Source organism: Balaenoptera physalus (assembly GCF_965194825.1).
Source record: "Balaenoptera physalus genome assembly, chromosome: 1".
NCBI lineage: Eukaryota > Metazoa > Chordata > Mammalia > Artiodactyla > Balaenopteridae > Balaenoptera > Balaenoptera physalus.
Genome location: NC_138882.1, coordinates 184,418,720 through 184,443,426, shown reverse-complemented (window position 1 = coordinate 184,443,426; position 24,707 = coordinate 184,418,720). Strand labels below are relative to the sequence as shown.

Sequence of the window (24,707 nt, the reverse complement as noted above, 5' to 3'; positions counted from 1 at the left end):
CTCATGTTGGAGATTCCTGGAACACCACCCTGTCACCTGACCACCAACCAATCAGAGGAAGGTTACACACCTTGGAGCCCTCCCTGCAAATTTTGCCTATAAAAACTCTTCCCAAAAACCTTTGGAGAGTTCAGGCTTTTTGAGCATGAGCTGCCCATTCTCCTCGCTTGGCCCTGCAATAAACCTTTCTCTGCTCAAAAACAAAACAAAACAAAAAGAAACCCTCACCCAAGATTGCACAGCTAGTAATGGGGCACCAGGACTTAAACCCAGGTAGTCTGACTCCAGAGCCTGTGTGACTAACAACCATGTTATTCTGCCATTAATCCCGAAATCTCAAGGCCCCCCCTCACACACTGATTCCTCGAGTGGCCCTGCCAGGAAAGGGTGGAGGCTGCACGTGTGCTGACAAGCTTGAGCGGAGCTGGCAATGAGCCCACGTAGACAGAAACCTAAGAGGAGAATTGTTGCTCAAAGACGTTCACAAAGGCTTTTAAAACCCACTGTATCAGCTACTTCCAGCATAATTAATAATGTTGAGTAAAAACCAACCACAAATGCTCAGTGGCATCCAATGACAAGTATTTATTGCTCACACACCTGGGGTCAGTTGGGGTCAGTTAGGTGGCCCTGTTGATTTTGGCTGGAATCACTCATATGTCTAGGGGTCAAGTCTGGGTCTGGCTGGGGCAGCTCAGCTCCACAGGGCTCTCATCCTCCTCCCAGGAGGCCACCACAAAGTTACATAACAAAAGGCGTGGATACAGGGAGGGGTGAAGGATCAGAGCCATCCTGGCAATCTCCCACACCCTCCGTTATCTTGGACACAAATTAATAGCATAAACTATGGCAGGGCAGAAGGGAAGGCGGTCACTATGCTGGAGCTCTGAACTCTGCCACTGATAGGCAATGACAGCAGCTGAGTCACTTAACCTCTCAGAGCCTCAGTTTTCTCATCTGTAAAATGGGCACCTCCCCTCCATCCCTCCCTCCCTCCCTTTGGGAGCCAACAAAATAACAGAGGCTTGCGATCGGAGGCATCATTACTACTACTGACCTCACACCTGGACCCCTGTTAGGAAATCCTCCCTCTCCCTTTTATTCCTTAGGAGAAGCATTCCCAGCAGGCCGTGGGGGTCAGTCCTCTGAAGCTCACTCTCATCAGGTGGGGGGCACCTATCTGCAAAGCTTCACAAGGTGATGGGCTGGGGAGCAGGTAATGGCAGAGAATAAACACAGAGCATCTTCCCAAAGCACTGATTTCCTATGAAGATTGTGTGGGAAGAAAAAAATGCACATTAAAATAAACCCAGCTGTGCTATGAAATAAGCTGCAAAATTCAGATCAAGCTTTCAAGATGAGGAATGAGACTCCGGAGACATTTTGCTCTCGTGGTGACTGTTGCATGCTAGACCCCACATCATTAATCTACTGAAAACGGGAGCCTGCAAACCAAATCTATTTTGTAAATAAAGCTTTATTGGAAAACAGCTATGCCTATCGGGCTACTTTTGCACTGTAACAACAGGGTTGAGTAGTTGCAACAGAGACCGTATGGCCCACGATCCTAAAATATTTATTATCTGGTCCTTTACAGAAACAGTTTGCCAACCCCTGATCTCCTAGGATTCTTTGATGGAAAAGTTTGAAGAATTCTGTGCTATTCTGATAGCTGAGGCCTACAGGTCTAAGGCTTGAAGAGTGAACATTTTATTGCACATTTATGATTCTCAGTGTTTTAAATGAATAAAACGTTGCTTAATTCTAACAACAATCCTAAGAGATAGATGGGATTGTTATTGTTGCATTTGGTAAGTGAAGGAATTGAGTTAAAGAGATTAAATTGTTCTAGCCCAGGTCATCTCAAATTTTAATGTGCAGAAGAATCACCTAGGTATCTTGTTAAACTGCAGATGCTGAATCAGTAGGCCTGGGTGGGAGAGTCTGCATTTCTTTTATATTTATATATACACACACATATATATATTTGGCTGCCCCAGGTCTTAGTTGCAGCATACGGGATCTTCGTTGAGGCATGCGGGCTCTTAGTTGCGGCATGTGGGATCTAGTTCCCTGACCAGGGATGGAACCCGGGCCCCTGCATTGGGAGCGCGGAGTCTCAACAACTGGACCACCAAGGAAGTCCTGAGTCTGTATTTCCTTTTTTTTTTTTTTTAAGATTTTTTTGAAGTGGACCGTTTTTAAAGTCTTTATTGAATTTGTTACAATATTGCTTCTGTTTTATGCTTTTTGGTCGCAAGTCATGTGGGATCTTAGCTCCCCAACCAGGGATCAAACCCACAGCCCCTGCATTGGAAGGCGAAGTCTTAGCCACTGGACCTCCAGGGAAGTCCCCCCGAGTCCCCATTTCAAACCAGATCCTAAGCTATGCTGGTCCAGACCACTCTGTGAGTAGCGACGATCCAGACCAGAGTCACTACCGGGAGGCACAGGGGTGCAAACCCAAGCCTCTAACCACTGAGCATATGGCTTCTCAGAGGAACCCTTGTGAATGGGTCATATGTCCCGTGAGAAATTCGCATCTGCATCTCCCTGTTCCCGCTGAGACCTCAAAGACCCAGCCGAGGCTAGAACTTTACAGATTGCCTTGTTGTCCCACAACAGATCAATGGGGGACCGAGCCCCAGAGGGGGAAGTGGGCTGTAAAACCCACTCTCTCTCCCAGCCTCCATTCCGCCTCCAGAAGCCTCCATTGTTATTTGGTGCTGTCCCTCCCCCGCACCTCCATCAGGAGCCTGGAGCCCAGATCTAAAGGTGGGACTTGTGCTCCAGGCCTGGCCAATCCACCCTAGCAGTCCCTCCTCCACCACAACAATTGGTTCAGGGATGGGCATGTGACCTGAGGCAGATCCAATCAGAGAGAGTTGCAGGACTTCTGCGGGAACTACCAGGAAGCTCTCACTCATTCCCTGATGTGTTTGAGGATGAGGGATGCGAGGCTAGAACAGCAAAATGGGGGAAAGAGGAAGAGGGGATGGTTTTGCGCTCCAGGGTACATTCGGCAACGTGTAGGGACATTTCTGGTTGTCACGACCAGAAATGGAGGGAAGGGACTGCTGGCATCTAGTGGGTGGGGGCCAGGATTGCTGCTAAATATCCTACAATGCACAGGACAGCTCTCATAACAAAGAACCATCACCCAAGAGGTCAATAGTGCCATGGTTGAGAAACCCTGGGTCAGAGATTCTGTAGCCCTCTTGTCCCCATAGGACAACCTGGAACTTCTACAGGCCACTTGATGGAGCCTGAGAGTGGACTCTCACAGTGGAAAGCAGAGCCAAAAGCTGGAGAGAAGCCGAGTCCTAGGGACATCACCAGAGCCCTGGATCCAGCTGTGCCTGAAGTAAGCCCTGCTCCTGGACTTTTCCATCTTGTGTCCCAGTGAATGACTCTTTGGCTTAAGCCTGTTTGATGAAGTTTTCTGTCACTTTCAAACCCTCCCAGCAATGTGGTGAAATAGGCCAGGCATATGTCCCTCTCACTGTTTCATTCATGGGCAGCCCCAGGCCAGAGGACCTGTGTGACTTGCCCAGGATCACATGGCAAGCCCATGGCATGCACAAAACTGGTATTCGTCCAGTGACCTCATACAGGGAAAACCTTATTTTATACTAAAACAAACACAGATACATGGAACAGAATGGCATGGTCACATTAATTCAAGATAAAATAGGAAACTTTAGAAATAGTTTGTTGTTGTAGTGACTGCTACAGATTATAAACAAGAGCCCAAACTGTTAAAGGAGTTAGGGAATGCAGTTGCGACTAGAACCCAGATATTCTGACGTCTAGGGCAACGGGATTCTGTACCCCAGCCTCCTTCACCTTCCTCATGATCCGTGAGAGATTACAAAATTTTCTCACGCCCATTTTCTCACCCATACAATGATCCTGCAATCAGGCCTGGATTGTTATCTAAGAAACTCGGGCCCAGGAGAGAAGTGACTTGTCCCTCCAAGCTATAATGCTCAGATCTGACTCAGTGAGGGCTTGAACTCAGATCTTAACAGATGGAGTCCACTTTCTGCTCTGCTTTCCTAGCTGGGCAAAAGGTAGAATCTGTGGTCACAGAGCAGGACTGTCTCACCAGAGCCTGGCCTGCCCGGCACCATGCTCAAACCACAAGCAATAAGAGTGGAGGTTTAAGGCAGAGCAAGAACATCCATCAGGAACCCTTGCTCATTTTCTCCACCCTTCCCCCACCCCCTCCAAAAACAAGGGGCTTATTGCAGTGCTAGGAGGACATTTGGAAGGCCACCTTCAGCGGCATCAAGTAAAGGGGCTTGGAAATCAGACCAACCTATGTTGGAATCCCCATTCTGCTGCTTAGAAGCTGTGTGATCTTGGGCAAGTCACTTTACCTCTCTGAACCTCAGCTTCCTTGCTTGAAATATGGGGCCCTTTTGCAAGGTTGTGTAAGGCTTAGATTAGGTAAGACATGTGAGTGCATCTGATGTATATGTTTGGTGAGTGTCAGCCTGCCTTTCTAAGAAGTTCCTGCTCTGACCCCACTTGGCAGATGAAGTTACTGGAGAAGTACAAACTGTTGTCGTCTTAGGAGGAGATGATAGATACATCTTGATCCATCCCAACAAAGCCCTCCTCGGCCAGCACCCCCTCCTCCCCGTTGCTGGGACTGCCAAACCCTACCTGTGTGGGTCTGTTTTGTGCTTCTCCTGGGTAAGCACGTTCGTGTTTTTCAAATCCTCACCACATTGTTGCAAAACAGACCGGGCACGTGTTTCTCTGCCTGGTTCACAGAAGGGCAGGCCCCAGGCCTAGAGACTTCCACGGCTTGTCCAAGGTCACACAGCAAGCCATAACATGGCCTAGAACAGGCTTCCTCAACCTCGGCACCACTGATGTTCAGGGTGGGATAATTCCTTGTTGTGACGGGCTGCCCGGGGCCTTATAGGATGTTTAACAGCATCTCTAGACTCTCCCCACTACATACCAGTAATACCCCATCCCCAGCCAAAAATGTCTCTGGACATTGCCAGATGTCCCCTTGGTAGGCAATACCAGCTCCATTGAGAACCACTGGCCTAGAATGCTGTTTGCTCAGCACGCCAACCTAATCTTTTCTATGAAAACACAACTCCAAGGACCAACAACAATATTTTTCTTCTTCCCCTAACACATAACATAATCTCTTAAAAGCAGACAGAACCCATATTTCAATATCCACCTTTGGCATTTTTTCAAAGTAGTGCCAGGGTGACAGGTGGGGGAAATGGAAAAAAATATTTGGACACAGGCCATTTTTCCATTGGGCTTTGAGAAAATCCCCATCTTGCATATTCCTAGTGTATCTCTGGCCGATAAGCTCACTCATAAAACCAGGGCCTTAGCCAGGGCCACACATATCGGGCTCCTACAGACACACCATGATCAGGGCCCTACTGCTGTCTACATTGGTGGCTGGAGGTAAGTCCTGTCATCCAGAGGCACTTTTTCAGCCTCCTGGTGGGACTGGGGATGGGACCTCCCTGTACCCACTGGACTCAGTCCTGTGGTTATAAGAAAGCTGGAGTGAAGCTCCAAATAAGTGGAGCAAAGGGCAGGACTCTACAACCTGTGGGGATCCTTCCAGAACAGGGATTCTCTATTTGGGATTTGGGAATTCAGCAAGTGTAGGTTACATCGTTTGCGTCATTGCTTCCTGGGCTCACAACCCTTTCTCTTTTCACAGCTCTCAGCTGTGGGCTCCCCACTTACCTGCCCAACCTGCCCAGGGTGGTTGGAGGTGAAGATGTGAGAGCCAACAGCTGTCCCTGGCAGGGGAGTCCCCCCACCCCTCCACTTCTGCCCCCCTGCCCTTACCTACCTCACATCACCCCTTTGCCCTCCACCACGGGGTCTACTGCACTGGCAAAGATGAGGATTGGTGGGGACTCAGAGGGCAGGATGGGAAAATTCGCCAATAAAAAGTACATTTCTGTGCCCTTGGTCAACCTTGGGGGTGGAGGGAGAGGTGCCTTCTCCAGCCTCGATAAAGACCTGCCCTACCCCACAACCCATACACACAAATTCACAAATACAGTCTTGCTCTGTTAACCAATCAGACGCTTGCTTACACATGTACTGTTATCCTATGAACCATTCATCACCCCCTATGCAAACATTCCTTGCTTTAAGGAACCAACCAGTGCAAATTAATTCTTTTTTATTTTTTATTTTTTTTATTTTTGGCTGCGTTGGGTCTCACTGCTGTGCACGGGCTTTCTCTAGTGGCGAGCAGGGACTACTCTTCATTGCGGTGCACAGGCTTCTCCTTGCAGTGGCGGAGCACGGGCTCTAGGCTCGTGGGCTCAGTAGTTGCAGCTCACGGGCTCAGTAGTTGTGGCTCGCAGGCTCTAGAGTGCAGGCTCAGTAGTTGTGGTGCACAGGCTTGGTTGCTCCACAGCAGGTGGGATCTTCCTGGACCAGGGCTTGAACCCGTGTCCCCTGCACTGGCAGGCAGATTCTTAACCAGTGCGCCACCAGGGAAGTCCCGCAAATTAATTCTTAACTACAGGCAAGTAGATGTTACCAATGAAAATAAATGCTTCCTTACCTTAAAATAATCCTAGTGATACGGAGACTAAAAATTCTGGTTGGGGTACGGGCATAAATGACCAGGACCTGTTAGTGGTAGGACTCCCGAAGAAAATACGTGAGGCTTACATTGACATAAATAAATATTGTAAAATCTCTCTAATCTGACATGATTGGGACTGAGTAATTGAAAGGTTGGTTATAGCGAAATTATTAGAAACCACACATACATTTTTTAAACATTTTATTTTAATTTAAAACTTGTAAATATATATTTGTTCACCAGTCCGTCTTGTGTAAACCACCCCCCCCAACACATCATCTATAATTCCATTTCTTTAGAATAGAGCAATGACTGTGAGACATTCAAGAAGCCATCGGAATGAGCTCTTCCACATTTTTATGACCTATTTTCTCAGTTTTTCAGTTTTCTCGTCGATGCCTAATTTCACAGCAATTTTTTTAAAGTCAGGGTTATCTGGTCTCTTCCAAGCATTTAACTTAGTTTCCAAATAAATCACAACTCACTTTTTGAACTCATGTTTCATCGGTTACATGTTTAATCAATTTACATAATTACAATACGAGCACAACTGGCATACACAGGTTTGGGAACAAAAAGGTTGAATTGGGGTGAGTGCGAGCGGTGAGTGTTCAGGGCGCCCCATACAGCCATCAGTGTGTTTCACCGAGGGAATGGCAACATCCGTTCATCTTCCCCTCAATTAAGAGAGCTTCAATCATAGATGGTGACTGAGAGTTCGCAATTTATACACTTGGCTCTGTGTATTTTGCCAATTCTTTTGGCACTTCTCTCACACTCCCATAATATATTTTTTCTGGGAAGTTGGAAGAGGGATCCTATACCTCGCCCTTAAGCAGAGGTCAGTCACCCTTGTGCTGAGAACCAATCAGTGCTGCCTACCAAAATATTTCCTCATCCTCTGGACCCGTTGACACTGCTGGTACAAACGCATCCTTGCCTTGGGAACCGATTAATGTTGGTCTTGGAAGTGTCTCTCTACACTTCCTGCTTCTGCTTCCCTGGGAGATTTTTTTATTGGGGTTGGTGGGCAGGTCAAGCAGGGTGGGGACAAGGGTGAGGCAAGCAAGGCACTCACTTTGGGGGCAAAATCTAAGGGGGCACCACAAAACTCAGTAGTAACCAAAATGAATATTTTAATGCAATATTTTTAAAAAATCAAACTTTTTCATAACGAACAAAATAAATTTTAAACAAATATAATTTGCTCTGAGTTGCCTGAGAGGTCTCTTTTGTTCCACACTCACCCCAAGATTATGATCCTAGATCATAACCCACCAGACACTCGAAAATAAAGTGCTAGGTGATTCAAAATTAAAGTAGGATGTGTAAAGTTTCCAGACAGATTGTGGAGCCAGACGATCCCTGCTCTACCACATAGTAGCTGTATGAGTGGAGCAACTCAATTTACCTTTCTTGGTGGGTAATATTAAAAATGTATAACAGCCCTTATGGTGTGGACCACATTGTACAAATTTCTATCGGTTGCCTTAGTTTATTCATCTGTAAAATGGGAATAATAATAGTGCCTCATGGGATTGCTGTGATTAGGATGTGAGCTGATTCACACTCTGAGCTCAGAACAGTGTCTAGTATATAGTAAGTGTTCAAATTATTAGACATTTAAAGTGTTAGCTATTGTAATTGTTAATCATCCCAAGAGCCCCAGACAGGCATTATGGCATTATGATCCCCATTTTCTAGACAAGGTAACTGGGGCTCAGAAAAGTTACATAATTGCCCAAAGTCACCCCGTTAGCCTGGGGGAAAGTGGAGATTCAAATTTGGTTCAACCTTTGCTCTTTTGCCCACACTTAGCTACCCACAAATTATATGTTTCCATATTATTTCAAATTTTCACATCTGTAGGATGGTTTCAGCCTATTTTCAGATTTTTGGGGTGGGGACATCCTTTTAGGTATCTTTTTTAATTTTATCTAATTTTAAGCATTGTTTAAAAAGCCAGTTCATCTAAGGCCTCTTAATGTCAAGCAAACAAGAAAATACCACGTAGATAATCAGAAATGAGGATGTTTGGAGAAAAGCAGGCATCATTCCTGCTTTTCCTCCATGGGAACCCTGGTCAGAGCACACAATGCTCTGCTGTCACCTCCCTCCTCTCTGCTTGGCCTTGGCAAGGACTTGAAAGGAAGGGGAAGGAGATGGGACAGCTTTGGCAGAGAACCAAGAAGTGCCAAATGCAACCGCCTTAAAGTTTCAACCCACACCTCTTAAACTATCAAATCTAAATAGAAACACGTTTTTGTTTAAAAAAAAATGAAGGACTACCCTGGTGGTGCAGTGGCTAAGAATCCACCTGCCAATGCAGGGGACACGGGTTCGATCCCTGGTCCGGGAAGATCCCATATGTCGCAGAGCAACTAAGCCTACGCGCCACAACTACTGAGCCCACATGCTGCAACTACTGAAGCCTGCGCACCTAGAGCCCATGGTCCGCAACAAGAGAAGCCACTGCAATGAGAAGCCCATGCACCGCAATGAAGAGTAGCCCCCACTTGCCGAAACTAGAGAAAGCCCGGGCGCAGCAACTAAGACCCAATGCAGCTAAAAATAAATTAAATAAAATACATTTTTAAAAAATACAAAAATATTTTTTAAAAGTTGAGCTGTAGGGTAAGGTACACTTATGTGTTTTCATATTCCTATGAGTGGGTTTAGTCTTAGGGAAAAACTAGAGCAACAGGTGACAAGTTCTGCAGGAAAGACCAGACCCTTGCCTGGTGAGTCTACTTTCATTCATTCACTCACTCATCCACTCATTCATTCATTCATTTGCTGATTCACTCACTTGTTCAATTTATTAAGGACCCACCATGAGACATGTACTGTTCTAGGCACCTGGAATACAGCAGTGGGAAAAAAATTCACAGAGCTTATATTAAAGTGGGAGAGTGAGACAATAAACAATTGAATGGGTAAATTCATAACGTCAGGTGATGATAGATACTATGATGACGAATAAAGCAGGACCAGAGGAAAAGAGACGTGTGTGTTCATATGTGTGCATACGTGTGTAAGGATGTACGTGTGCACATGAGTGTGCATACTCTGTTTTAGATAAGGTCACAGAAGGCCTCACAGAGAAGAAAACCTTGAGCACAGACCTGTAGGAAGTGAAGGAGAAAGCTATGCTAATACATAAGAGAAGAATAGTCCAGGCAGAAGGAACAGCAAGTGCAAAGGCCCTGAGGCAGAAGTGGGCTTGGTGTATTTCCAGAACCTCGTGGAGGTCAGTGTGGCTGGAGCAGAAGGGAGTGGGAGCCTATAAGGTCAGGGAGGTCATGTAGAGACTTGTAGAGCCTTGTTCAGTTTGGGGTTTTACACTGTGTAATAGGGGGAGCCACTGGCCGTTCGAGCAGAGAAGAGATATAATCATGCTTACATTTTAAAAGGATCATTCTGGCTGCTGTGTTGAGAAATGGGGTGAGGGAGGGGCCAGGGTGAGAGCAGAGAGAATACATAGGAAGCTACAATAATAATCCAGGTGAGAGTTAAAGATGGTTGGGACCAGCAGTTGAGGTGGTAAGAGGAATGCGTTCTGTCCACATATTCTGGAAGTAGAGCTGGCGGGATTTGCTGGTAGATTAGAATGAGGCATCTGAGAGAAAGAGAAGCATCAAATTCACTGCCAAGTGTTTTGGCCTGAGCAGCAGGTACAGTGGGGTTGCCATTTACCAAGATGGGAAAGCACAGACTTGGGGGGGTGGAAATCAAAATTTTGGTTTACACATATTAAATTGGAGGAATATGTCCTAAAGAAATAGCTCCCAAGAAGGGAGAAACCCCAACAAGTCATGTTGCCGAAAGATGTTCAAAACAATTACTTTTTATGTATTTTATTTTTGGCTACGTTGGGTCTTTGCTGCACGCGGGCTTTCTCTAGTTGCGGCGAGCGGCGGGCTACTCTCCCTTGCGGTGCGCAGGCTTCTCATTGTCGTGGCTTCTCTTGTTGTGGAGCTCGGGCTCTAGGCGCGCGGGCTTCAGTAGTTGTGGCACACAGGCTCAGTAGTTGTGGCTCACGGGCTTAGTTGCTCCACGGCATGTGGGATCTTCCCGGACCAGGGTTCGAACCCATGCCCCCTGCGTTGGCAGGCGGATTCTTAACCACTGCGCCACCAGCGAAGCCCAACAATTACTTTTTAATAGTGTCTTTATTTAAATTTTTGACATTTTGTTCATCAGAGATTTTTTGTGCTAATTTTCTACAGATTATTAAAATGTTATTTATCCTGATTACTGAGTTTCTTGGTGCCCCCTTAGATTTTGCACCTGAGGTGAGTGCCTTGCTCAACTTACCCTGGCCCTGCTCTCAGGGCTGGGAAGCTGCAGAGCAGAGGAGCCTGGTCCTTTCAGTGACCAGAGCACCTGCACTTCTTCCCAGGTCTCCCTGCAGTACAGCTCCAATGGCCAGTGGCGCCACACCTGCGGAGGGTCTCTGATAGACCAAAACTGGGTCCTGACAGCTGCCCACTACATCAGGTAAATGCTCTTCCCCAGTCTCCCAGCCCACTCATCCCACTGGGCAGTGCTCATCTCTCAGAGTTGGAGCCCAGATGGCCTGAACCACCCTGTATAAAGGAGCCTTGCACATAACCACTTCCTCAGCCGAGAAACAAGTTCTCATCAATCTATAGTTCAGTCTGTTGGTCAGCTGATGGGCCCATACATGACATGGATTAAGTATCCCTTGCGGGGCGCTGAGGGGGACTATGGAAAGGGAGGAGGCCCATTTCCTGTCCTCTTGGGGGAACTAGGTGTGGCCTCCACATCTGGAACTGGGTTCCCTTGAGCAACTTGAACAACTACTCCAAGCCTCAATACCATCACCTGCTAACAATCAGGTAACGGAATTTAGTGTGGATTAAATGTGATGATGCATTAAAGGGGCTGGCTCTTAGTAAGTGCTCAATAAAAGTGAACTAGCACCGTTATAAAGGCCCACAAGGGACAGGAAAGGCTCTGTGACATTCGTTGTTCACCTGTCCTCTTCCCTCCCTACGTCCTCTGCTTATCTCACACTGGCTGGTGCTCACTGGAGTTTCCGCTGGGCCAACGTGATGCTCTCATAGCCAGGAGAGGTCCCTTCTCCTCACCTGATTTACAAGTTCTATGAGGCGGGCGGGGGGAAATAATAGAGGCCTGGGCATCAGGAGTCCTGGTTCTAGCTCTGAATTGTCACTAACGAGTTGCAAGACTCTGGACCATTTACTTCTCCTTTAGTCTCAGGTTCCCCATCTAAAAACGGGAGGTGAGGGGTTAAATTAAAAGATACCCTTGAGGGTAAATGACTGCTGTTATCTCTGTATCCATCTCACTTCCCCCACAGTAACACAGAGTTTATATTATTATAACTTTTATTTTATATCATAGTTTATAGTTGGTATAATATAGTTGTAATTACTGTTTGGTTATAGTTATTATAACTAACCGATTGCCCAAAGGGAAGAAAAATTCCCAGCGCCAACTAGGAGCTCTTGGAGCAGGCACTGACTTGGGCCCATCCCAGCACTTCCCAGAGCCAGGCCTCCAGACAGTGCATTGATTGGGGTGTCCCTGCCCATAGGGGCCCAGAGAGAGCAAAGGACAGCCCAGAGCTTACCTTCCCCGCTCGGCCCCCTCTCTCCTAGTTCCTCCAGGACCTACCGCGTGGTGCTGTGCCGGCACTGCCTCGCCACCCATGAGCCCGGCTCGCTGGTCGTCAAGGTCTCCAAGCTTGTGGTGCAAGAGGAATGGAACTCCAACCAGCTCTCCAAAGGGTGTGTTCTGTCTGGGTGCGCTGGGGGGTGGGTTGGCAGGGGTGCAGAGTGGGGGTGGGGCGTCTCCCAGAAGGCAGTGGGTGCAACCCTGCCCCATCCTTTGCTCCTTCTGTAGGGACGGTGGAGGAGCTCTCGGCCCCAAAGATGCCTGGGCTGGGGTGTGACTAGGGGAGGGAGAGGCAAAGACTGCCAGAGCGACCTGGCTCTCCTGCCAGTTAAGCCTGCAGCTCCCCCGTCCACCGCAGGCACTCACTGACCCTGTATTTATTCTGTGCCAAGTCCTGGGGACACAGGGATAGGTCTGCAGGCCCCACTATGAGTGGAGTCTATGAGTGGAGTAGGACACAGTCCCTCCGCTGTCCCCTACTCTGTGCCCCCTCCCAACACGCCTTTGACATTTTTCAAGGATTCCGTGACACTCTGCTGGGACAGCCTGGGGTAACACACACAGGAAGCTGGCAAGGGGCGCAGAGCTCTGCAAAGCCCCCCAGTGATTGTTCCCCCACCTGCAGGGAGATGGCAACTCCGCTTCCCCCACCTCCTCATAGACAAGCACATACCATCCTATGTTCACCCGCCACGTCCCACACGCCGTGCTGGGTGCTGGACGCACAGAGATGCGCAGGTCACCACATCAGCTCTCAAGGAGCCCATGGCCAGAAGTGTGGCTGGGAGGCAGTGCGGGGTGGTGGTTAGGGGTCGAGATTCTGGAGCCTGGAGGCTTAGATACGAATACTGACCGCGTGGCCCAGCACGAGTTCCTTAGCCTTTCTGTGCCTCAGTTTCCTCTTTGGTAAAATAAAGACAGTAATAGTGTCTACCTCTAGGGTTGTTGTGAGGATTAAATGAGATAATGTATGTAAAGCACTTAGAAAAAGTCCTGGCACATGATAGAAACCATATGTGTGGGCTATTAGCAGTAGTAGTACAATAATGGTGCAATAAAGAGGTGTAAGCGCTGGGATCTATGTCTGAGCCATCGAAGTAGAGGGGAGTGGTCCCAGGAAGTGGAAAAAAGGAGGGAGAGGAAGAAGAGGACGGGAAGGTTCTCTGCCCGTCAGAAAACTGGCGGAATCAACCCCTCCCTCCCGCCCGGTCCACTCTCAAGGTGCATTAGAGATTAATTCAAGTCTAGTTCCCCTTCTAGCCAGAAGTTTGCAAGGGCTGGGCCATGCCTGATTCACCCCTGAATCTCCACCCCCTATCCCAGGGAGCGGGCACATGTAGGGGCAGGGAATATTTGCTGGAACATCAGACTTCTTTCATCATCACTAATCCTGAGATCCAGGTGGTGTTAAACAAAATTCAGAGCCATGGGTTCACTCACGCCTTCATTCCACAGGTATCTGTTGAGCACCTACTATATGCCAGGCCCTGTTCTAGGCACCAGGAAACAACAGTGAGTGAAACACACAAGGCCCCAGTCCTGTGGGGTTTAGGGGACCGCCTAAACCCGAGCATCTCATTGCAGCTCAGGGGACTCCCCCTTTCTGATGACACAAGCAAGAATAGGCACTCCAGTGACCAGCAGAGACTGTGCCCAGCCAGCCAGGTCTTCCACTAGGACGGGCAGGAGTGGTGGGGGTCGCCAACCCTCCAGAACCTCACAGTCCGGGCTGCCTTCCCAGTGAGCCCTCTTCCACCCCCAGGAGTTAGTTTGCACAATCACGCCAAATAACACTTAGTGCTTTCCTTGTGCCAGGCACTGTGCTAGGTGTTTCCTGAGTGTTATCATATTTATTCCTCACAACAGCCCCAGGCGGGAGGTACTGTTATTATCCCCAACTCACAGGTGAGGAAACCATGACCTAGGAAGTGAAGGAACTTGCCTGAAGTTACAGATCCAGAAAGTAGCATTAAATCAGGTGTGATGTGCCCAGCAGAGGCCTGATCTGAGCACATCTTCAATACACTCTCATCATCATTGTCACCATGATTGTCGTCATTGGCCCCACTTTCTGGGGACAGAAAGTTATCTTCCCTTTTCCTGCTTCCCCATCACCTTCCCGAAGCCCAGAGGTATCCATCATCCTCTCCCAATCCCCAAGAGCAGATCTGCAGTTCCAGAAGGGCCTTTAGAAAGAAGAACCCCAGCCATCTCTTCAAATCTGCATAATTTATCCACATGCAAGGCCTCTTCTGCAGCCCAAGATGCCACTCTTGAATGGCTGCCCAGAAAGTTCACTCTGCCAAATCTTCCAGAAGACTCCGCATCACAGCCCTGGGGAGAGGAGGAGGACACCCTGTGGCCAAACACCCTGTGATCCTTCATCCAGGCAGCCTGCTGTGGTCCAGCACCAATGATGGTGCACAAAGGACGCGGGGTGTCCGTGAGTCATGAGTCAGTCTCTGCCCCCAAAGGGACTTGTCAACTAGATGAAATACACACAGACAAGACGCTGGAAAGCCGTAAAATGACACAGAATGGGTCCAGGGAAGCCTTAAGAGATGGGGAGGAGATGGGTGGGCAGAGAGTGAAGAAGGGCCTTTTCACATACACGTGGACTCTCTATGTGGCTTGGGCTTCTTCACGGCACGGAGGTTAGGATCCAAGAACAGGAATCCTGAAGGACCAGACAGAAGCTGCATTTCCTCATGCCCTAGTCTCAGAAGTCACATGGTGTCACTTCCTCTATATCACAGGCCCCCACCCCTCAACCAGAGGGAAGAAACCCAGACCCCTCCTCTCAAAGGACAGAGTGTCAACATCACATTGCAACAAGCACCAATGGGATGGCAGATCTCATTGTAGCCATCGTGGAAAATGTAATCTGCCAATCACTAAAGGTTTCCTAGACAAGGACATGAGACTGATGGATAAATCTGGCAGCAGAACTCAAGGTGGAAGGGAGAGTAAAGAATAAAGGCAAAAAGGCCTTTCAGCCTGAACATCTACCGTTTCCTAAACCAAACATAGGAAGCATACGGCTGGGACAGACATTACCAAGCAGTCATGGGTTTATTTCCTTGCTGACCCTGGACAGAGCCTCAGAATCCTTGTCAACACAGCGTGCCAGGCAGCCACAACTAATCCATCACAGTGGACATTGCAAGACAAACCTATTTGCCCTCCCTGTTCTCTACAGTCCCCTCAAAGGCCTTAGGGGAATTTAGGGCTCCAAGCTCCACCAGGGACAAAATGCAATCCTGGGGTTTAACCACAGCTGCTCCCCAATCCCTCATAGCCCCAACAGAAGGACGATTCACCATCAGGCTGGCCGAGGAGGGGGTTCAATGGTCCCCGCTGGGGCTAGAATCAGAAATATAATTGGGGCAGGACCAGTCAACCCTCTCTTTTTTTTTTTTTTTTTTTAATTTTATTTATTTATTTTTGGTTGTGTTGGGTCTTCGTTTCTGTGCGAGGGCTTTCTCTAGTTGCGGTGAGCGGGGGCCACTCTTCATCGCGGTGCGCGGGCCTCTCACTATCGCGGCCTCTCTTGTTGCAGAGCACAGGCTCCAGATGCGCAGGCTCAGTAATTGTGGCTCATGGGCCCAGCTGCTCCGCGGCATGTGGGATCTTCCCAGACCAGGGCTTGAACACGTGTCCCCTGCATTGGCAGGCAGATTCTCAACCACTGCGCCACCAGGGAAGCCCCCAACCCTCTCTTTATGCTCTGCCTCTTTACCAACCCAGGAACGACATTGCCCTGCTCAGACTGGTCCACCCCATCGCCCTGACTGACAAGATCCAGCTAGGCTGCCTACCGCCCGCTGGCGCCGTTCTACCCAACAACTGCATCTGCTATGTCATGGGCTGGGGAAGGCTGCAGAGTAAGTGGGTGCCGGGAACCCCAAGGATCCCAAGGGAGGGAAGGGAGGTGATGTCACCCCTGTCCAGTCAGGGGCTGTCTCCCCACTCATCATCCAGGGAGTCTGGAAAAAATGGCTGCTGCCTTGGAGAAACAGGATAGCCTAGATGGATAAGAATTCAGACTGCCTGGGTTCAAATCCAGCTCCTCCATTTACTTGCTATGTGACCTTTGGCACGTTACTTAATTAGCTTTTCCACACTGAAGTTTCCTCATCTGTAAAATGGGGATAATAACAGCACCTGTATCACAGAGTTGTCAATAATCCATGGGAAGCACTTAGCCCAGCGCCTGGCACATAGTAGGTGTGTGTGTTAATTGTTGTCACTGTCGCTATGACAGAATGAGGGTTATATTGACTACATGACTTCTGGCACAGAAGTCCCTTTTTTTTTTTTTTTTTTTTTTTAGAAGTCCCTTTTTTTTTTCTCCCCCTTTTTTGGCCATGCCACGTGGCATGTGGGATGTGGGATCTTACTTCCCCAGCCAGGGATCGAACCCATGCTCCCTGCAGTGGAAGTGCAGAGTCCTAACCACTGGACCACCAGGGAAGTCCCCAGAAGTCCCTCTTTATGGCCCAAAGCCAGAGTCCAAAATAGCATTCACTCTGTGACCTCAGGATTCCAGAGCTCCACAAAGGTCCCTGGGGCCCTCATCAGACTCTCTGCTCCCCATCTCAAAACTCATCTGTCCCACGTGCCACCTGACCTTGCTGCTCAGACCCTGGCTACATGTGGGTCTCCTTTTGACATAAGCCCTAAGGGTCAGAAATCCAATGACAGTAGGCCACCAAGAAGGAACAGAGGACCTGCCCTCCCCTTGTAAAATCACCAGAGGTTTGGAAAACTCTAGGAAGGCTCATGCAGATAAGTGGTTTTTTTTTTTTTTCATAATGACATATATCTGTAAGTGACACGTTTTTTACAGAGGTACATCAATACACATACACTCCAATTAGCATCACCCTCTTGCCTGGCTTATCTGCAAAAACATGGATACATGGAAACTCAGCAGAAGTAAGAAGTGGGAAATGTATCTCATGCTTATTGAGATACAAGCACAACCACTGGTTCATTTATCAGAAAACACCCAGGCAGAAAGTATTTCACTGGAGGCAGCAAGAGCCAGGGAAGGGTCCAAATGCTTGGCTTTATTCCCAGCTCTGTTGGTCACTAGCTGTTTAAATTTAGCTTCAATTTTCTCATCTGTAAAATGGAAATACAGTTGGCAAAGATTAAAAGAGATGACAAAAGAGATGTGAAAATGCTTATACACTTGCAAAATATAATACAGGTTAGACTAGAGTTAATTAGAATGGTCTTGGGAAAGCTGCTTAACTTCTCTTGGCTTCAATGTCCCATCTGTCCCAATGTCCAAAATAGGAATAAATACTTACTGTGAGGATTAGCTTAGTATCTTGAACGGCCTAATAAAATGCAAGTGAAGAATATTATTAGTCTTTGACATGAGTAGCAGTGATGATAGTAATGAAAGTGATGGTGGCAGTGTCATTGGGAGCCATTAGGAAAGCTCTACTTTCAACGCATTCAAGTATTTTTCCCAAGCTGGGTCTCCAAATGCCAGCAGGCTCACTGTCATATTTAAGGTAAGTGGTAGAAACCATGGAGCCAGCACAGCAAAATGGAGAGTTTGTTATAAGGATTTAAGAGACTCAGCCAAGGCCCGAGACAGCCAGGCTTCAGGAACAGGAGAGAATCAGGGGCTGAAAGACTATGAGGAACTCAGGAAACCCTCTCTCAGAATTTCTTTTCTTCGTGGATCTACTTCATCCTTCTCTCCCTAGAAGAAAATGGTAGCCACTACCAACAGCTCCCAGGTTTATATCCTCTCTGGCTGGGATTTCTTAGTCCCACCCCCAAATTCCCAGGAAAAGGAGCTTATTGGCTTAGCTGGGGTCAGGTGTTCACCCCTGAACCAATCAGCAGTGGCCAGAACACTACCCAATCAACTGTGAGGATACGGTATGGGCAAACATGGCTGCTCCCATGGCAACCCTATGGATGGAGGGAAGTAAGAGGGACCAGAAAGAAAGGGGCTGGGCATCCACTACTTGCTTTTTCTCAGGAGTCCCTTTGTCCCTGTAACACCTTCTCTCTTGTCTCATGCAGCCAGCGGAGCACTTCCTGACATCCTGCAGCAGGGCGAGCTGCTGGCTGTGGACTCTGCCACGTGCTCCCAACCTGGTTGGTGGGGCAGCACTGTGAAGACCAATATGATCTGTGCTGGGGGTGATGGTGTGATCTCCACCTGCAATGTGAGTGCAGGAAGTAGGTGACCCCACACACACACCGACAAAATGAGGCTGAGGATTGGGAGAGTCTCTCAGGGTCCTAGACTCCATCCTCCCACCTGCAGGCAAAAGCACTGGGAAACAGCTTCATACATTTGAACCCTGACCTTTGTCCTTGCCGTCTCCAGAAAAGATGTTTTGAGATTCTCCTTGTAGTAGTGTCTACCCTCTCACTGCTGGGAAGTCCTTCCTTGGGTCTCATTGAGGTCTCTCATTACTGTCATCTCTCTTATTCTTTCCTCTGTGTAGTAAGGGAGCCAAGGGGACATATTTGCTGGGTTAGGACCTTTCTAAGGTGATTTCAAGTTTATCTAATCCCATTCATGACCCAACGTATCCCTTCATGGTAGCTGCCACGGAGCCTTTCTGATACAGTGTCATAACCAAAAGGACTTGCTACGTGGTGGACTTTGAAGCAGAGTGGGGACAGAGCAGGAAGGAGCTTCATGTGTCCTTCAGATCACACTGGGCCCCTACACTCTTTGCCCAGGCAGACGGGCCCCCAGGAAACTCCGTCAACGGGAGGAAATGGCCGGTGGTGATTGAGCGCGTGGCATTCTAACTCTGGGACACATCTCAGCTCCTTCACTTACTGCTTGCACAGCCTCAGTCTGAGGGCTTCTGTTTTCCTCTTTGATGAAATGGGGATACTGCAACCCTTACCTCACAGGTTTTGGTAAAGATTAAATGAGATAAGGCCTATAAAGTGCTTAGCACCATTCCAGGCACACAGAAAGAATAAATGCTAGTTCCTGTTGGTATTATGGTGCCATCTTGAGCTGTGACCGCAAGGGCTGGCCTCCGAGAACATGGCAACCCACCGTGGAACAATATAAATGCACTGCCAACATGTAAAACACGGGGCTCTGAAGGGTAGCCCCTTCCCCTCCCATCGCCCCACCCAAGCTCAAAGGCCCCTCCTGACAGAACTCTGGCCTTCCCCAGGGGAACTCCGGCAGACCACTGAACTGCCAGGCGGCTAATGGCCAGTGGCAAGTGCACAGCGTGGTCAGCTTCGGGTCCTCCCTCAGTTGCAACTACTACCACAAGCCCTCCGTCTTCACACAGTTCTCCAACTACATTGACTGGATCAATTCAGTAAGAACCGGACCAGCCCTGTGCCCCCCAGGCCCTGCCCTGGCCCTGGCCGCATGAGGGCCATGCCCACCTGAGTTCTGAGGACCCCCTCCCTCCTCTTGAGAGCTAGGAGGCTGCAGACCTGGGCAACCCCTGCAGGATCCCCCATAGGCCCCAAAATTTCTGTGTGAGTTGAGTGAAAAGGCACATAGAGGGTGGTCTTGTCCAAAGAGGTTGAAAATAAAGGTTACTCCTCCAGCATTAATAGCAGTTTCCCTAGGATTCATGGGGTGTTTTGTTTCTGCTTATCTACGTGTAGGCCCAGACCCCACTGTCCAATGCTATATTTATCTGCAAAGCCCAAAACCCGGTCGTTTGAGATCCCCACAGCCTTAATTATTGGAAATTAGTCATTCTAAAGGGTCCCCCAGCTGTTCTGTAGGGTGCCCAATCATCTCAGTTTGCGCTGGACTGGGAAGTTTCCTGGGATGCAGGAATTTCTGTTTTAGACCAAGGCAGTCCAGGTAAATGGGGCTGAGCTGATCCCACTATGACTGTGAATGTGTCCCCAGAGAGCTTTAGCCTTTAGCTCAAAACCAGTGCCTCACAAACTTCCGCACCAGCTCAATTCCTATTTTTTAAAAACAATGAATAAACATTCATCTATAATGAAAACCAGAAAAAAATTTTATTAAAAAAAAAAAAACCCAAAACTGGCACCAATCTTGGGAGAAGCCATGGATACAATCAGAGGTAGGTGGCAGCAGCCAGAACAGGGAGAGTTGTCACAGGAAGGGCAGGCCTTCGGCGGGGGGGCGGGGGGGGGGGACCTGGGGGAGGGCAGAGGAGGCATCGTGCCTGGTGATGGATGCTGGAGGGGAAGAGGAGGACACCGTGCCGATCGGGGCACTTTTTTACCCACCTCCCAGCAGTGCCACCACCTCGGTTTGCTCTTCTGTAAAATGGGACTTGAACTAGACCAGGACTCATCCACTTTTTTAGGAGGCAGAACAAGTCGGGGTTGTGGTGTTTGTGACAGAGCCCCCAAAGAAGGGAAAGCTGGCATCTGGTTTCATTATTTCAAGCTGAATTTACAGAGAGCCGTTTAATTAAATCAAACCGACACTCCATTATAAAATCAAATGTGATGTCACAGCCGTGAGCTTGCAGTCCCAGGGGTAAAAGGACATTGTCAAATGGGCACTGTCAAAATAAGCAGTTGGCTGCCTCCGAGTTTTCCCATTAATACCTGAGGGCTCCTTGTTCATTTGTCTGCCTGCTGGCATTTCTCTGCCAACAAGTGGTTACAGGCACCAGAAGTTCCAGAAAAGTTTGTTGCAGAAAAAGGTAAAATCAGGAAGAGAGTGGCCGTTACTTACAAGGTTTTTTCAGTCCATTGGGGGAAAGCTCTGGTCCCCTTTTGGCAGAGGAAAACCTGAGTCCAGCTTTGGGGGTGCCACCAGCATTTCAAAAGAGCCTGGCCTGAGACGGATTAGGTGGGAGGGTGCTTAGGGCCTTTTCCCAGCCAAATCCGAGGATCCTTTCCAGCCCCAGCTGCCGCGTGAGTCACCATGCGGCTGCCCTGGCAGCACGCTGGGGGCCCCGAGCAGGGCCAGGAGCAATTGTCCTGTCTTTTGGACCCAGCATCAGCTGTTCCCAGCCACAGACACAAGCACAACAGGGCAGGTCTCAGCCAAAAGCCTGGCCAGACGTCAGAGGGGATCAATGGGGAAAGCTAGCCTTGCGAGGCAGCCGGGCAGAGGCCCTAGGTTCCCGGGACAGCAGCCAGGGCAGGCACATGTGCCCGTGACAGGTTCCAGGAACAGCAGAGCCAAGCTGCCAGCTGTCCTCTGGTAGAGGCCGCCCCGGCAACTGCAGAGGGGCCAGTGGAGCCTTGCAGTGGTCCCAGCCCAGGGGCACACCGTGTGCAGCTTGGAGTTCCAAACCCAGACAAGTGACGAGCCAAGGTCAGGGACTGGGAAGCGATAGGAGACAGGTGGCCAAGGGCATTCATCCTTTCAACAGATGTTCGCTGAATGACAGCAACACATGAATATTCAGCATTCACCAGCTTTATTTTTATTTTTATTTTAGAAGGTAATACATACTCTTGGTAAAAATATTAAAAGCATATCAAGTGTATTAAAAGTGTATCAAGTAAAAAAGTAGACATCCCCCTTGTATGACATCTGCAGTTCTATCCCCCCCAGAGATAATCATAGCCAATGGCTTGGTGTGTGGTCTTCTGGATTTATTTCGGTGCAGCTATAAAATATCTATATACATACATATAAACATACTGTCCTCTAACCAAAAATAGGATTTTACTCTCCATTACTATTCTGCAGCTTAGTCGTTTCACTTAACACCATATCATATTATACATGTGAGCCCATATATCTATGTCATTCTTTTGAACAGCTAAATAAAATTCCATAGTATGAATATAATGAATGAAGCTTTCATCTGTTTCCTATTTTCCACTCTCACATGGCTGCAGTGAACATCCTTGGACGTATATCCTTGCACACTGATGAGAGCATCTATGCTACAGAGATCCAGCAGCGTCACTGGATCACGGAGTCGGCACATTAGGATGTTTAGTAGATGCCAAACCACCTCTGAAAACAGGGTTACAGCCCCACTCTCAGCACGTGACGGTGCCTTGACAACAGGAAGGATTGTTAACAATTTCGGGGCTCTTAAACCTTTTGAGAAACAAATGAAATCTACAAACATGCCCGTCCATACGTTTGGCGTATAATTTTTTAAGAGTTCCCAGGCCCCCCGCCCTGAAGCCCAAACTGAGCTCCAGGCTAAGACTCCTTTTTACAGGAAGCCCCAACAGGTCAGTGTACAGCTGTGATGACATCTTTTCTCTGGAGCATCATTAGAGCCCCTAGGGAGAGCTGCTTCAACGCGGGCCGCCTGATTCACACGGGCAGCGCGGAGCGGGGAGGGAGAAAGCCAGGAAACTGCAAGCAAGGCTCTGCTCTGCTGGGTTAACCTGATTATTTTCTTGTGTGTGTCCTGCAGGTGACTGAAAATAACTAACCACCAGAAGTCCCCGGGACTGTTTCGGACTTGGAAAGGTCACAGGAGGAAAATAATAATAAAGTGACAACTACATGAATCACATCTTGGTGAGAGTTTTATTAGCAAATCGTCCTCATATCTAGAGGCCTGAAAGCAAGAAACAGGCTGGGGTCGAGGCAGCTTAAAGGCCTTGGCGGCGGGGGGAAGGGTGCGGGTCCTGCAGCCAGGAAGGCACCTGGAGGGACGGGCTGGACTCAAGAAGACCTGGGTCTGGCCAGGTCTCTCCACTCGTTAATTGTGTTCCCTGGACAGGTGACTTAACCTCCCCGAACACACGGTTCCCACCCCAGTCACCTTCCTGTGATGGGGTAGGGGGGAAGGTCAAAAGAAATAAGAGCTGGGGAAATGTTTCCCAAAAATCCAAAGTCCCCTTTATATAAGGAAGAATAAAGAGTTAGAGCAAAATGAGGGGGGGAGGGGGGGGGGGAAATAGGTGAAAGAGAGTCGATACTCACCTAAGGTTTTGTTTTGTTTTGTTTTTAAGAACACTGCGATATAGACAAAAATTGGTAATTTTTAAAACTTCATTTAGGATTCACAGATTCTAACTCTTCAGACTCTAGTAGCCCCAAACTGCTGATCTAAAAGAGATGCTGGTCTGTTTGTCACCAAAATTTCCTGTAGCTCAGGGGTTCTCCAGTGGGGGCCCACCAGGCAGATCTGGCAATGTCTGAAGACAGTTTTGGTTGTCACGACTCGGGGAAGGGGTGCTGCTCGCATCTCGTGGGGAGAGGCCAGCGATGCTGCTATACATCCCACAGTGCACAGGACGGCCCCACAACTGAGGATTCTCTGGCCCCGAATGTCAGCTGTGCTGAGGTTGAGAAGCCCTGATGTAGAGAAAACACAGGGGTCACAGGCCACAGCCGCTAGCCAGGCACGGGCCACTGGCAAAGAACCCTGTGGCGTCCACGGCGTTCTGCTCCTCTTCCTCCATCGCCGGTCATTTGGCTCCAATTGGAAAGCTGCTAGGAGCCCGTCTGCAGCCCGGGGGGGAAAGAGCAGACCTCTACAGGCTACAGAATCCTTCAACGGCTGTCAGCCACAGTTGTAGGAAAGTCCAGGCCTCAGCTGCCACCAGGGCTGGAGCAGGAAGGTTTTTGGGGTGAAAGGTAAGGCAGGGTGAGAGGCCCCAGCCTCGTTACGTTTTAAAGAAAAGTTTTTTCCGGAGGAAATTAAAACAGCCAGGAATCTGTTTGTAAATTCCTTTCACTGAAACAGCATTAGCAACCTGTGAAAACACGACCACAGGGAGGCCTGTGAGTTCTCTTGACTGAAGTAAGAATTCCAAAGAAGGGCTGGGGGAGCGTCCACCAAGTCAGAATTTTATTTTATTTATTTTTGATTTATTTATTTGGCTGCACAGGTCTTAATTGCGGAATGCGGGATCTAGGTCCCTGACCAGTGATCGAACCCGGGCCCACTGCATTGGGAGCATGGAGTCTTAACCATTGGACCACCAGGGAAGTCCCCACCGAGTCAGAACTTTAAAAACAACTCTAGGGACCTCCCTGGTGGCACAGTGGTTAAGAATCCACCTGCCAACGCAGGGGACATGAGTTCGATCCCTCGTCCGGGAAGATCCCACATGCCGCAGAGCAACTAAGCCCGTGCGCCACAGCTACTGAGCCTGTGCTCTAGAGCCCGTGCACCACAACTACTGAGCCCGCGTGCCACAACTACTGAAGCCCACGCACCTAGAGCCCGTGCTCCGTGACAAGAGAAGCCAGCGCAATGAGAAGCCCGCCCACCGCAACGAAGAGTAGCCCCCACTCGCCGCAACTAGAGAAAGCCCGCGCACAGCAACAAAGACCCAATGCAGCCATGAGTTAATTAATTAATTACTTAATTAAAAAAAAAAAAAAAAAAACTCTAGCTGCAGCCTCCTTGAGTGTGTGTGTGTGTGTGTGTGTGCGCGCGCACACGCACGCGCTGGGCGGGGGTGGGGGTGGGGGAGGGGTTAGAGAACAAGCATCTCAAGCATAAGTTTAGAAAACTCAAAAACTCATAAGTTTAGAAAACTCAAAATTCAGAAT

The 24,707-nt window shown here is 48.7% G+C and overlaps 2 protein-coding genes across 11 annotated transcripts in view; one reads left to right on the top strand and one right to left on the bottom strand.

Annotated features, from left to right (window-relative positions):
- Positions 1-248: 248 nt before the first annotated feature.
- Positions 249-21,130, top strand: LOC309658823 (chymotrypsin-like elastase family member 2A; the record flags this gene model as incomplete). Its single annotated transcript, XM_082457846.1, has 9 exons — positions 249-273; positions 3,231-3,364; positions 4,593-4,701; positions 5,714-5,802; positions 11,004-11,101; positions 12,250-12,378; positions 16,013-16,149; positions 18,317-18,462; positions 19,444-21,130. The coding sequence occupies 9 exons, from the start codon at positions 249-251 to the stop codon at positions 19,651-19,653; spliced, it is 1,077 nt and encodes a 358-aa protein (XP_082313972.1). The 3' UTR covers positions 19,654-21,130.
- A 501-nt stretch (positions 21,131-21,631) lies between these two features.
- Positions 21,632-24,707, bottom strand: part of CASP9 (caspase 9) — a 30,182-nt gene continuing 27,106 nt past the window's right edge. For 5 of the 10 annotated variants that reach the window (XM_082417345.1, XM_082417347.1, XM_082417344.1 and 2 more), the window contains one exon: positions 21,632-23,902. In XM_082417345.1, coding sequence (XP_082273471.1) covers positions 23,881-23,902 — 22 coding nt within the window. In that variant the 3' untranslated portion in view covers positions 21,632-23,880. The remainder of the gene's footprint in view (positions 23,903-24,707) is intronic. The other 5 variants (XM_082417351.1, XM_082417346.1, XM_082417349.1 and 2 more) reach the window with 3 other exon arrangements.